Genomic DNA, 15,067 nt, shown 5'->3' on the forward strand with positions numbered 1-15,067 from the left:
CAGAGATGAGGCAGTTTCAACCCAGTGAACTGCAACAACAAAAGCTACCAATTGTTTTTGGAACACTTATTTAAAAGTTGATAATCTTTCTCTTAGGCAGTTTCAACAGCACAAAAGTCATTCCCTTTTAGTTACAACGGATTAGGTCAAAATTGTGAAACCAATTGCTTTTTAGATGTTTTTCTATAAAAATATGCAACAAACTAGTGTGCAACTGACATTAATGATCTGCTTCTGTATTGCAATTCTAAATGACAACTCTTTGATAAACTGGCAAAAGTCTTTCAACCAGTATTAGAACCAGTAAAGCTGATTTAATTGATATGTTATTTGGTTTCAAAACATTCACCCCTCTGTTATTATACTATATGCTGTCTAAATGGTTTTAATAATAATAATAATGGCACATGTACTGTAGAACAACTGCTATGCTATGAGCATCAATACTAGCCTTGTAAATAAGCCTGCAAAAGTTACTAGCCTGCAGTAACAACAACAACAACAAGCCCCAGAGAGGAGGAGCAGGTAGCTTCATTTCTATGCTGGGCATAGCAGATGATGCTTCTCACTTGGTTTCTATAGTCAAACCTTGGTTTGTTGAGTGTAATCCATTCCGGAAGCCCGTTCTGCTTCCGAAATGTTCAATAACTGAGGCACAGCTTCTAATTGGTTGCAGGACCTTCCTGCACTCAAGCGGAAGCCACATCGGACATTCAGGTTCCGAAAAATGCTAAAAAACCAGAGCATTTACCATATTTTCCGCTCTATAGGATGCACCAGAGAATAAGACGCACCTAGTTTTGGGGGGAGGAAAACAACGGGGGGGGGGGATTGAATCCCAGAAGCCAGAACAGCAAGAGGAATCTGGCCCTTCTGTTCCTCCTCCGGCTTCCAGGACAGGCGCCTCGCTGAAGATTTCCGCTGCTCCCTGCAGCTTGTGGGACTGGCAGCGGGGAAAGCGCTCCCGCGTTTGTGGAGCTGGCGAGGGAAGCCCGGGTTCCCCCCCAGCCCCAGGGACCCTACATTCGCTCCATAAGATGAACAGGCATTTCCCCTTAGATTTTAAGAGGGGAAAAGTGCGTTCTATGCAGCAAAAAATACAGTAGTTACAGGTTTTCGGCGTTTGGGAATCAAAGCGTTCCAAAACTGAGCCATTTGGGAACTGAGGTTTAACTGTATTTGGGATGGAGAAGAGGAGAGAGATAGAACAATCCATCCCTTCTCTCCCAACCTGCTTGCTCGCCTGCATTCAGTTCCTGGTCACCTATGTTCTAAACCAAGAAGAAGAAGAAGAGTTTGGATTTGATATCCCGCTTTATCACTACCCGAAGGAGTCTCAAAGCGGCTAACATTCTCCTTTCCCTTCCTCCCCCACAACAAACAAAGATCTTATCAATTAAAAATACAGTATTTAAAAAAGTGCCACAGATCATGCTGCCCTTCCAAAGTACTATTACAGGCTCAAAACAGGAGGCATTTCCTGGCCTCACTTATCCTAATGTATATTTCTATTCTTCCAGCACTCAAGGATTGTCTAATGAAAAAAAGCTGGCGCACATGGACCATCACAATAATCATGACTTCCCCCCAAACTTCCAGTTCCATCATTTTAGAGTTTGTGTTTGGTGTTCTTGAACATATTATATGTACACACAATCCTTGGATGGCTGTATTTTAAATTATTATTTTCAACTCATCATAAGAGCAAACATAAAGGCAAACCACAAGAAAGGCAACGAATCCTCCCCAAATACTTATAATCTTTTGTCACTAATGTGTTGATTAAAGCAAATATTATACGGCAGAGTATCAGCCAAGTCGTATGTGGATCTATTGATGCAATGAGTTTTTCCAAAAAGTCTAATTATATTTTGCTCACAGCTTTGCTGCATAAAAGAGAAATACAAAAGGAAACCCATCTTTGTTGTGGTTCGGATTTCCTCATCCTGTACAAATCTGCTCCCAATTTAGGAATATATGATGGTTTCTGCTCTCAAAATTTCATTAAATATTATTTGCCTCCTTGGATTCAGCAAAGGCTTCTGCACTGGCCATGCAGTGAAATGGCTGGAAACGCACAGCCATTGGAACACATTGGGTAGAATTTTTTGCCTCTCCATTTTGACAGTGAAATCAGCTAAGGTTCATCTGAGCCACTAGGTATATGCAAAATAACTAAGCAAGTATTAGAAGTTATCCCAGAACTGGCCTTACTAAACGTCTTCCAAGATAATAATGCCCATTCACATCATGAAGAGCTCATAACCCACCTCCTCTCAGCAGCCAGAAACATCATAGCCAGACACTGGAGAGACCTGTCCGGAATAAGCATGGAGCAATGGTATCAGATAGTATGGGAAACAGCGTTATTAGAAAAACTAACAAATAAACTGAAACTGACACCAGGACAAATGGAAGAAGATGCCTTCACCCCAGTATGGCTCCTCTTTATCACATACACAGCCCAACAAGACAACAAGAATTCGCCAACAGCATACGAATCAATATGGCCAACCTGATTCAAAAACACCCACCCACCCCACTCACACAGGAAAACAAAGTTCACAACAGCCAATCAAAGACAACCAACCAAATCAAAGACAACCAACCACACCCTAGGCCACCCCCAACGTCTCTCACCATCAAAGGAATATAAGTGAATAGTTAAGAGAACTCGCACAAGCGACGCTGACACAAAACCCCACACATACGCTAAGTAGAATAGAAACATCGCCACCCGACCCCACCCCCACTCACCATGACCCCCTCCACCTCTTTCCGCCTTTTCTTCCTAATGTAACACTAATGTCTCAACAAATGAAACTGATGTGTAGAAAATGTAACTTGAAAAAAGAGACATTGCACATACTTTTTGTGAACCAAGAAATCTTTAATAAAAATATGTAAAGAAAAAAGAAAAAGAAAATCTGAGCCACTAGGTATGGCCATGTGAAGTCTGCCTTTGCCTGTGAGTTGTTGTTGGAAATCTTGATTTGACTGCAGCGCTGGGGATTTGTATCTGGCTAGTGGGCCAGTTTCCTAATTACAACCACAAACCTTTGGGCAGGTTCAATGCTTTGACAGGTGGGGTGGATTCCCCTCTTTCTGACTTGTGTGAACCAAGGTGAACAACGACTGCAATGCAACCAGCAACCTCTGAACCTGAGTCAGCAGCTGCTTCTTGTCTCCCAAAGAACAATTTAAATTCTCCGCATTTGGGGAGGAAGCTTTTTCATACATTTGATCTCTCTCATATATTCTACCACTTTTTAAAACTGCTGTTTCACAAATCATATTTAGCATCAAAGATTCTGTTACAGGAGAGTGGGGAGACCAGGGCTGGATCCAGACACACCAAAGAAGTTTTTCAGTTTAAAGTGTTTTAAATTTAAACAGGGAAAACAGGTAGAGAAAAACGGGACTCCACATCGCCATCCGGTGGCACAATGTTATATCACACACACAGTGCTTTTGCTTTACCAGTCTAGATGAGGTCCCAGGATTCAAAGCAATTTTCAAAGGCTTCCTCTTAAATATGTTTAAGATGAAATAGCAAAAAGGTTCTGAGTAATACCCCTCCCCACCTTCTCACTATATAGAAGGATCTGGCAACTTCTGTTTCAGTGTATCTGAAGAAGTGTGCATGCACACGAAAGCTCATACCAAGAACTAACTTAGTTGGTCTTTAAGGTGCTACTGGAAGGAATTTTTTTATTTTGACTATGGCAGACCAACACGGCTACCTATCTGTAAAAAGGTTCCAGTTACAGATAGGTAGCTGTGTTGGTCTGCCATAGTCAAAATAAAAAAATTCGTGCATGCACACGAAAGCTCATACCAAGAACTAACTTAGTTGGTCTTTAAGGTACTACTGGAAGGAATTTTTTTTATTTTAGCAAAAAGGTTGTATATCTTAATAGCACTTGTTGTACTTATTTTCCCAACCTCACATTACGGATATACAGTCGTACCTTGGATCCTGAATGCCTTGAGACTTGAACGTTTTGGCTCCCAAACGCCGCAAACCCGAAAGTGAGTGTTCCGGTTTGTGAATGTTCTTTGGAAGCTGAACATCTGACAGGGCTTCCGATAGGCTGCAGGAAGCTGTGCCTTGGTTGTTGAACATTTTCAGAAGTTGAACAGACCTCCAGAATGGATTCCGTTTGACAACCAAGGTTGTATAGATATTGCTGATGAAAACATCATATGTGGTCTCAAACACAGGGGAGATTAATTTCCCACTACCCATTTCCATAGCATGTAGGCCTAATACAGTGGTGCCCCGCAAGACGAAATTAATTCGTTCCGCAAGTTTTGTCATCTAGCGAATTTTTCGTCTTGCGAATCACGAAATCCCATAGGAATGCATTGAAAATCAATTAATGCGTTCCTATGGTCAAAAAAAGTCCAAACAAAGCCAAATTTGGTACAACAACAGTTTATTAACTGCTCTTTAAAGTCACACATACTGTAAAGAGCAGTTCAAAAATTGAAGGGAAAATAAATTAACTTTATAAACAAAACATGTCTTTGTTTTTAGACAAAGGAAACAAAGTCGCGAGACGTTTTCGTCTTGCGAAGCAAGCCCATAGGTGAAATTCGTCTTGCGAGGCAAATTGAAAACGGAAAAACCTTTTGTCTAGCGATTTTTTTGTCTTGCGAGGCATTCGTCTTGCGAGGTACCACTGTATACTTTTCTATCACCCAGTTCAAATAATGCACTCAAATCCCTTCCACAAAATAACAGTTTGAAGGCAACCCTGTTGTTGTTTTTTTAAAAATCTAAGTGCCACTGCATGTCTACAGACCTGACTCATGGATTGATATTCATTCCTACCTCCTAGCTTGCCCTGAGCTCACCCAAGTGTTGCTGATGGCCCAGCCCTGATAATTATCTTCCCAGTTCCCTCAACTTTCCCTGCCATGCATCCTTGATGAGAGAAACTGTAAGGAAATGAATAATACACTGGTATTAGACAGGCAGCTTCACTGTATTGTTTGTGGCGCCTGCTAAATACTTTTTTGTTTAGGCAAGCCTATCCAGACATGTCATTTTGACATGAATTTTAACATGTAGTTTTATTTTATTACGTGTATTTTATTAAACTGCTGATTCTACTTCCTTTTTTGCGGGGGGGGGGAATTAGGTCAATTGGTTTTTAACATATGGTTCTATCAGGAGTTTTAATGGTTAATCAGTATGCAAATCTTGTTAAATAAGATAAATGACACCTGGTTTGAGACTGCTGGTTTCAAAAGCTTCTTTGGATATCACTTCACCGTTCCTGCAGGTTGCAGGTTAGCCCTCACATTGTGCTGAAGTCACGCATGGGACATTTAAGGCAAGGTGTGCCCTTAGCCCTGAGCTAAAATGGGGAGGTGAGGGTTTTGGGAAAGATGTCTGTGAGAGTTAGTCCGAGGAACTGTTAAATTCTTGGCATGGGCACTAATTTGTCAGGGTTGCCTAGGCGACCATTACAGGAAGCATTGCTTTCACTCTAGAGCCGTGGTTCCCAACGTGGGGCACACACCCCACAGGGGGGCAATTTGATGTTTAGGAGGGGCAATTTGATTTGATTTTTTAAGGGGGGCAATTTGAGAATGAGTCAGACCAAGTCAATGGCCTTTTAGGGTCCCTCCACTTTTTTGAATAATAAGAATTATATGTCACAGGGGGTGGGGGTGGGAATCAGGGTTTTAGAGATGCTTAGGCAGGGCATGGCACAAAAAAAGTTGGGAACCACTGCTCCAGAGGGTTTCATTTGCCCTTAGTGGCATCCACTAAATTTTTTTGAATAGATAGTAATATGCCATCATTAAACTCAGTACATCATCCCTGATTGGCTGGGATCATGGATTGGTGGGTGATCACCAAAGTAGCAGTAGCAGATGGGGTATCTTATGTGGATGTATCAGAGAAAGGGGTCTACTTTGTCTTGTTTTCAGGGGTCCTTTGCAAAGGAGAAAACACTGTGGCTGACAGCTGCAGTAGATTAAACAGCAGGCGTTCTTTACAGATGATGTGCTATCATGTATTGCTGCCGAGAGAGTAACTATGATTTTCTGCTATGTGAATTGACAGTAGGTGGTGGAAGGGTGGTACTCCTGTTGGCATGTAACTCCCAGACACATTTTTGCGTTTCTCATTCTCATTCCTCTCAGCTCAGGCACTTTTGCTTTGAACTGAAATGCAGAAAGATATCATAAAGGTTTAACATTGTTATGTATGCATCAAGGCGATGGTTCCTAATCTTGTTTCATAGCATAGCTTTGATATTAGATGGGGGGGGGAGAGAATGTTTCCTGAAAACTCAACATGATTTCCCTCCTTTCCGAGCTCTATGGGGTGGGGAATGACAATGACACATAAGCTGCTTTATTGATTTATATCCCCGCCCCAGCTTCAAAGACTCAGGGAGATAAATGGGATTATGAAAGCATAAAAGGGGACAAAGGGAGTATGATCTGGAAAGACTATCTGGAAATAGATAAGCCATAACCAAATGTTTTGTGTACATAGTGTTGTGTACAAGTGCCATTGAAATAATTGAAAGCTGAAGCACCCTTATAATTGGTGCTGGCATGTTGTCGTGTGTATTTACATTTTTTCAATCAGAATGCATTTATTTGAATGATAATGGGATTTGGAAGGGAGAGAAGTAAGCAGGTCAGTTGATAAGGGGTGAAGCTGGATTTCAAGAACAGAATGAAAAGGAGAAGTGGAAACAGAGACCCACCTGATGCAGAAAATGCAAATGGCACCACCAGTGCTGGTGTGTTATAAGTACAGCAATAATTATATCAGATATCAGACACGAGGCTTATTTCCCCTGTCAGTTATTTGTTATCATTATTGAATTAATTTTATACCAACATAGGCCGTACCATTGGTATTTTCTTCATCTTGCAACACAATGTTAGTGATGCAGACAGACTGCATGGAAAGGTCACTGTGTGTACATGAAGGGAAAGGGATTTTTAAAAAACCACACACAGAGAGATTACACAGAATTACAGAGCTGGGTGTGTGGGAAGGCCATTTAACTGAAACTCGGTGGCCCAAAGGAAGGACCAATTTCTCCCCAAGTATCAACCAATGCAGTCTTGACCACAACATATCACAAAAAAGAGATGCTGGACAGACCTGCTCTAACTAAAAAAAAAAAAAAATGTTTCAAACAAGGGAGCCAGTCTTTTATACATCACAATAGAAGGGGTGTGTTAGGTTAAGGGAATCTCAGTGGGACTGGTCCAAGGCACAGGGACAAGAGAAGCAGCCATCAGAGGATGCTTACCTTAGCTAGGTAAATTAGAATGGAGCCAATATGGCGCTCATTTGCAGATATGGAAAGTGGGGTGGCATGCTAGTTACTGGCAGGCTTGACCCTGCCACCCTCCTGCCTCCTTGCTGCTGCTGACCACCAAGCTAAATTCTGCATAATCACTAGAAAAAATGCCACATGATTCTGGTCAGCTGACAGCAGTGAGGTCATGAGAGAGTGACTGTGAGTCTTGTCTCTCCGACCTCTAAATTAGCCTCTGCTCTTTAAAACTCGAAAGAGGGAAAGCAAGAGCAATGTCACCCCTCTCTTTCATTGTGAACCTTCAAATTCAGGGCTGGATATTTGGAAAATTGTCCCAGTGAATATATTTTAGAGTGAAGCCTATTATCAGCCTCTTGGCTGGGTTACGTGAAAAATGAAATGAGAATAAAGTTCCCTTGAGTTTGGTCTGGAAATTGCAGGTAGTGCAAACTGTTGAGGCTGAGGTGTTGGCTGAAGCAGCGCCTTATCAGCTCATTACACCAGTGCTGAAAACTCTAAACTGGCTGCCTGTACAGTACCCAGCTAAATTCAAGATATTAGCTGTTTGGTGTATAAAGTCCTGAACAGCCTAGGACCAGGTTACCTGAAAGACCACCTTGTTCCTCATACATTGGCCCGGTCCCTGAGATTATCTGGAGAAGCCCTCTTTACTGCTCCAGTTATCACGTATTCCTAAAACCATGTTTATGGAAGACAATCTTACTTGGCTACAAGTGATCGCCAAAGAAGAAGAAGTAATGTCGATGGCTTCCTACGTTGTTGCATCATCCTTTTGGAGCGCTTCCTACCAAAGTCAAACAATTTATACCCTTTGGCATCTGCTGAAAATGTTTCTGTTTCGGAAAGCATTTTCAGCGAATTAATTTGATTCAATGTCAGTCATTTGTGGTTGTGATTTTATGATTTCATGTTTGTTTGTTTTTCAATCCAAATAATTGTTATTGATTTTCTTGTAAAAACAAGAACAACATATAACTACAGTAACTTACCCAGTGGTACATTCTTATTAAGTTTGATATGAAGTACACAGTACACAAGCAAGATGTTTATTTATGCATTGTCAGTTCAAGTATCCTCTCCACAGAGGTTCTTGTGTTGTGGGTGGAATAAAAGTGTATTCTGTTTCATTTGTAATGGAAAAGAATGGAAACCAAGTCTTGCCAAAAGTAGGGGGAAGAACTGCGAGGGGAGAGACTTCATTAGGCAAGGCCTTCTTCCACCTGCCTTGCCCCACCCTCCAGCCTCTGCTTCTCAATTTGTATTGTATTATTTGATGCTCTGTGGCTTGCTGTTGTTTTATTGATTGTAGTTTAGAAATTATTTATTGTAATTAAGAGTGGATTTCTCTTTAATTTTTATATGCTGATATTATTATTCTATACTATTCTAGTGATTGTTGAATGTTACTTTATTTGATGTAGGTTTCTTATTTTAAAGTTATATTTTATTATTACATTTTTGCATTGCATTCGATTGTTATAAGGTGTACATTCTTTGTTTCTTCAGCTTGTAAACTGCCTTGGGTATTGAAAGATAGAAAGATGGTATACAAATTAAAAGTGATGAAGTTGATGATGATATGTACCTTTGAAGTGCCTTTAATTACCCTTTTGTGGCAAGTAAGGTGTTCCAACAGGGCCACATTCCAAATATTATTTATTCAGGTTTCAATAGGGATTTCCATAGGTTTTCCCCAATATTCGGGCTATTGCTAATCAGGCTGCTAATAATAAGAAAATAAAATACTCTATGTATTTAAGGTTATTATTTAAATTTGAGTCTAAAGATATAATTTCATGGTTTTTGATGCTTCTGTAGTACATTATCATGTATGTTGGTAGTTTAGAAATGTAAGTAAATAATGAGAAAATAGCATATCCCTATTTTGCTTCCATTATGCTGTTTACGATACAAAAAAACACAAGGGAAATTTAATATTATTATTTGTCAGGGATGGCAAAAAACCCTGAGCCAGTTCTGAGGTTTAGTGAGGTGAGAGGTGGAAAAGAAGATATGCTCTTGCATATTATAGCCCAGGAAGCATAAATCAGTAGTTAGTGGCTGGGGTTCCATCCACTGGCAGTTTCTGATACTTACTTAGAGAGTCCTAGATCATGCAGATCTGCAACATGGGGGGCTTTCGGCAGAGGAAGAAAAAAAAGTTCTGTTTGTTGAATGCTTTACACATGTGCTTTTGCTTAACAAAAATGCAATAAAATAGTTAGGACAGTGTGCACAGTTTGCATCAGTCATTTACTGTAATCAGTCTAACATTTCAGGCATCAATAAAGTTAACTGGTTTGTATTTCATGTCAAAGTAATTACCCCCTAATTACATCAATTTGCCCTTTAAAAAAAAGCAAACAAATCCGAAGCAATAAACCTTTCATTTTCTGCATTAAAGGGGCTTTTTTTTGACACGGGTTTCTCATATAAGAAAAGTAGTTACCTAATACCTTATTGTAAATATGTCAGGTGTACATCTTAATTGTCTTTGTTAAGGAAGAGCTCAATAACCTCAATTAATCCATGCTTTACTACTGAGATAAGCCAAGCTACATGATTTCAGGTGACGTAGCCATCTTTAAGAGTTTTTTCCTTTTCACATTTTCCTATAGTTTTCAGTCTTCCAAACAGATATCATCCTACAACTCTATATACAGCTATTGATGTGACAATTTGGAACTTGTGCAGCCATTCTGGGAACAAGTATTTGTGGAAATATAAGCTATATTACAAATCAGCATGTACACCATACTCCAAATCTGGGTTTAACAATATTAAAAGACGGTCACCTTAATCTGCAATATAAGGAACTTTTCACTTATTTACAGGTGGCTGCACGACTACTCGTAGCACAGAACAGGAAGGCCCTTGAGCACCTGCACATCAGACGTTGGTGACAGAATGTCTGGACAATTGGCTTATCTGAAAAACTAACCCCAAGGATGCATGCTTGGAACAGTCCAAGTGATGTGGATGATCTTGTTAACAGAAGATTAATTGATCAAATTTTGCCATGATCTTGTTTGTGAGTTCTGTAGAGTTCTGTGGATGCGAGTTATCTGAATGTTAATTTGTGTATCTTATAAAAGGCTGCCATATTTCAACAAAATCGTTGAACAGAATCGTTCTGTTGCTGAAAATTAATTGTTAAAAATTCCTTTTAAATTTTGATTTGCAACGAAGAGTTTTCAAATAGAGATGTCAGCTAGGATCTGATTATAACCACCATCTATTCCATGTGTTTTTCTGCATGTCTCATTTTAATGAAGTGGAAAAAAATCTGCTTATTGTTCACACAGCCATATGTGGCAATTATGACTATCCAGTGACAGCTTGTTGGTGTGAAATCACCTATCTGCTAGCTCTGGTATGGTGTGAGAACATGACTTGTCAATGGAAGCAAGTTTATTATGCAGTAAGTGTCTCAGCTTGTTACTGTGTATTCAGCCAATAGTATGGTGTGACCCTTAGTACATGCCTGTTCTCTTTCACAGGACCTTGATAATTCTGTGGATGTTCCTGGAAAAGCATGTGCGAATGGTAAGAGAAACCAAATGTTATCGTTATTTATATGCCCTAGGATAATAACCAAACCAAGTAAGTTTCAGAGCATACTACATTTTTAATCTAAACAGATTAAATTCAGAGTTTAGCATTATAAAAAAGATATCAAATAAATTCCGAGTAAAAATGTTTGCTTCTTTACACAAAGATAAACATACAATAGCATTTTTGTTCCCTTCTCTTTACTCTTCAAGCCTCCGGCCACAAGATCCATATTCTTTTGCCCAATTCCAATGAGTACAAAGTCACCCAGCAGTATATTATCATGCAGCTATAGATGCAGATATAAATGTAACAGAGGCTGAGTCAGAACAAAATTAGCCAACAGCTATTCTAAACATTGTTCAAATGTATCTTGTTCTTTTAAAAAAACCAAAACACTAAAGAGATTTCTGCTCATTGTTACAATTGCAACAATCCACTTCACACACACACACCCTCAACTGATAATTCAACAGATGGTCTGTGAGCATTTAGAAAAGGGTGCTGTGATTATGAAGACCCGGCCTGGGCTTCTCAAAAATAAGTCATGCCAGACCAATCTGATTTCTTTTCTTGATGGAATTACAAACTTGGTGGAGCAGGGAAATGCTGTGGACATAGTGTATTTTTATTTCAATAAGGCTTTTGACAAAATCCCCCATGAAATTCTCGTGAGGAAGCTGGTAAAATGTGGGTTGAATGAGATAACTGTTAGGTGGATTTGGAGCTGGTTGACTGACCAAACCTAAAGGGCGTCAGGAAAAAGCATCAAGGCAAAAGCCTGCTCCAGATGGCTGGAATGCAAAACAGGATGCTGTTGTTTTGCACTGTACTCTTGGAGAAAAGGTGGAGCCTATTCTCTGTACTGAGCACCGGATGTTAGCTCAGAGTGTCATATGACCTGTGCTGGAAGTACAGGGGTGGAGTTGTGTCTCTTCTGATGGAGTCTGAAGGGAGCAGTCGCATTTCTATGTACTGCTGAGTGACAGGAATAAAACATGTAAAAAGGACTCCTGTCTGTCTCATTTCTCCTCCCTGGGAGAATGCAGGGAGGGAGAGAGAAGAAGAGGAAAGCAGAGGGTGTGTTCTTTCTCACGAATCGCCGGGTTTGTTTACCTAGCCTGCCGGCAGTTGCAGACGGAAGGTAAACACAGTATCTCGCTCAATTGCCTCGGGGGAGGCCAGGTACCTCTGACTGTGAGCCAAGATACTAACAAAGGGTACTCATTAATCATTCCTCATCATCCTGGGGAAAGGTGACAAGTGGGAAGCCACAGGGTTCTGTCCTGGACATGATGTTGTTCAACATCTTTATAAACCACTTGGATAAAGGAATTGACGGGATGCACATCAAATCTGCAGATGACACCAAATTGGGAAGGGTAGCTAAAGCCGCAGAAGACAAAATCAGAATTCAAAAGGACCTTAACAGATTGGAGAACTGGGTGCAAGCTAACAAAATGAATTTCAGTAGGGACAAATGTATGGTTCTGCACTTAGGCAGGAAGAACCAGATGCACAAATCTAGGATGGAGGACACCTGGCTTACTAGGAGTACATGTGAAAAGGATCTAGTGGTCTTGGTGGACCACAAGCTTAACATGAGTCAACAGTGTGATGCAGCAGCAAAAAATTGCTAATGCTATTCTAGGCTGCATCAACAGAAGTATAGTGTCCAGATCAAGGGAAGTAATAGTACCACTCTGTTCTGCCTTAGTCAGACCATGATTGGAATACTGTGTCCAATTCTGGGCGCCACAGTTTAAGAAGGATGTTGACAAGCTGGAACGTGTGCAGAAGAGGGCAACCCAGATGATCCAGGGTCTGGAAACCAAGCCTTATGAGGAACACTTGAAGGGGCTGGGTATGTTTAGCCTGGAAAAGAGGAGACTGAGAAGAGATATGATAGCCATCTTCAAATATCTTAAGGGCTGTCACATGGAGGAGGAAGCATGCTTGTTTTCTCCTGCTCTGGAAGGTAGGACACGAACCAATGGCTTCAAGTTGCAAGAAAGGAGATTCTGACCATTTTGGGGGGAAATTTTCTGACAGTGGAACAGACTCCCATGAGAGGTGGTGGTCTCTCCTCCATTGGAGGTTTTTAAACAGAGATTGGATGGCCATCTGCTTTAGCTGAGATTCCTGCAATGCAGGGGGTTGGACTAGATGACCCTTGAATCCCTTTCAACTCTAAGATATCTATATGCTTGGCAGGGGGTTGGACTCGATGGCCCTTGTGGTCTCTTCCAACTCTATGATTCTATGATTCTATGATTCTATGATTCATACTCTCCCTACCCTACACGCTGTTGTCTCTGGCTGCTTACTGTATAATTTATTGCTGTCCAAGGTCTGAAGCGAAAGTTCTTTATTGTTATTTTTTGTTCTTTCAAATGTTTTGCCATCAAGTTCACATCTGCAAGTTCTCTTTCCTTCAGGCATTCCAGGAAAGGGGTGAAAAAAGAAAACTCCCTCCAAATGATAGGAAAGGTATGAAAACTTGTAAGAACATCTCCCAGATGGCAAGAATGATGCCCTAAGGGGCAGCTTGTGCTGACTGCACCTCCCTAAAATAGCTGTTCATAATTTGTTCAAGTGATAGTTTTACCTTTTTGTAGATCCCGGGGCACCGCAAGTTGCATATCACAGCTCAGCCAAGTGTAAGGAAAAGAAAAGGCTGACAAGCCTGTTCTACCTTCTTTGTCTCCTTATAATTAGATTTACAATACTGAACAATTGTGCCCCTTTATTGCCTTATTATGTCTATTCTGGGGCTTGGCAGATTTTGTTTTGAGTGACACCACATCCTTGCCAGTTTAATGGCTGACTAAACCTACCCAAAAGCAGGAAGAACAGGGAAGAAAAATATATATTATACTGATGTCCTCTAAAGGGGGGGGAGGGAATACAGAGGAAAATCTACAAAAAGATTTATTTCCAATCAATTAGTGGTTGCATTCTTGTTGTACAACTGTGCTCTGGAGAAAGTCAACGCCATTTTTTTTAACCCTCTAAACACCTACAGAGAAAAGGTTCCTCTACTTATATAAGGTGCACGAGAAGTCAACAACAATTTCCAATTCTTGGTTTAAGCCTAAGGAACATGCAACCTTAACACAGAGATTCATTAAAATTATGAGTACAGTAGACTTTGAAATGAGCAGGTTTTCAGTATAACTTCATAAAAAATCAATAGCTATGTAGAAAACAAGCAAAATTACTGAACAGAAAAATACTACAAGACTAGTTTCTATGTTAATGTCCAGCTGAACATTCTTCTTTCAAAAAAAGATTAAATGCAAACTTTTACACCTCCAACACGTACAGATTTCAGACAATAAAAGGCACATACATTGTATGTGATAATTGTTTAAAAACAAGCTGTTACTACATTTTCACAGATTCTCTTAAATGTCTGTTAAATATCTCATTTCTACAAAGTGAATTTACATTTAAAGTACAAAGTGCAAATACTACGGTTGTTGGGTTTCTTTCTTTCTTTTTTTAATTGCCTTTTGGTGAGGGAGTCTCTCATGCATCTGAGAGACCTGCCTTGGACATGAAGTGTTCAGCCTTGTTTCTTTGAGGTTTGCTGCCAAAGAAATTTTGAAAAAAGAGTCACATATATATTGCTATCATATGCATTACAGCAATAAACAATTGATATACCGATATCACAGACACAAATAAAAATATATCACAGTCAGTCTAGAACATGCTCCGTGGTACAGTCCTCTTGAGACCACAGGTGGGATATCAGAGGTCTGAATACTTCTAAAGGTAAAACTGGGATTGGGAACATGTAAACTCCCTGATGTTGCTGGACTCCCAACTCCTATCAACCTCTGCCAGTATGGTTAGGGATGACGATATTTGTAGTCCAACAACGTTTGAAAAACCAGTTTCCTTATTCCTGATGTGTGTTTTTAAACCAAACTCTCTATGCAATATACTAGGCTAAATGCTTAGCACACCAGAGTGTGGGGCTTAGCTTTGTCCTTTCTCTGATGTTTTACTTTTCCACATGTAGTGAGCTTTTTCCACGAGGGAGCATTCAAAAATACAACCTCTCACCTACAGTCTAAAAGTGTTCCAGCCCAGAATTCTGTCACTTCAGTTTACCACCTAATTCCCCACAACGTGTAGATCAGCTCTTGGTGAAATAGAAAATGTTAGAGCCCTTATTATCA

The 15,067-nt window shown here is 40.2% G+C and overlaps 1 protein-coding gene across 2 annotated transcripts in view; it reads right to left on the reverse strand.

Annotated features, from left to right (window-relative positions):
- Positions 1-13,274: 13,274 nt before the first annotated feature.
- The window catches only part of SMOC2 (SPARC related modular calcium binding 2), a 135,274-nt gene continuing 133,481 nt past the window's right edge, over positions 13,275-15,067 (reverse strand). For both annotated transcript variants that reach the window (XM_082217113.1, XM_082217114.1), the window contains one exon: positions 13,275-14,469. In XM_082217113.1, coding sequence (XP_082073239.1) covers positions 14,446-14,469 — 24 coding nt within the window. In that variant the 3' untranslated portion in view covers positions 13,275-14,445. The remainder of the gene's footprint in view (positions 14,470-15,067) is intronic.

Source organism: Podarcis vaucheri (assembly GCF_965113315.1).
Source record: "Podarcis vaucheri genome assembly, chromosome: 3".
NCBI lineage: Eukaryota > Metazoa > Chordata > Lepidosauria > Squamata > Lacertidae > Podarcis > Podarcis vaucheri.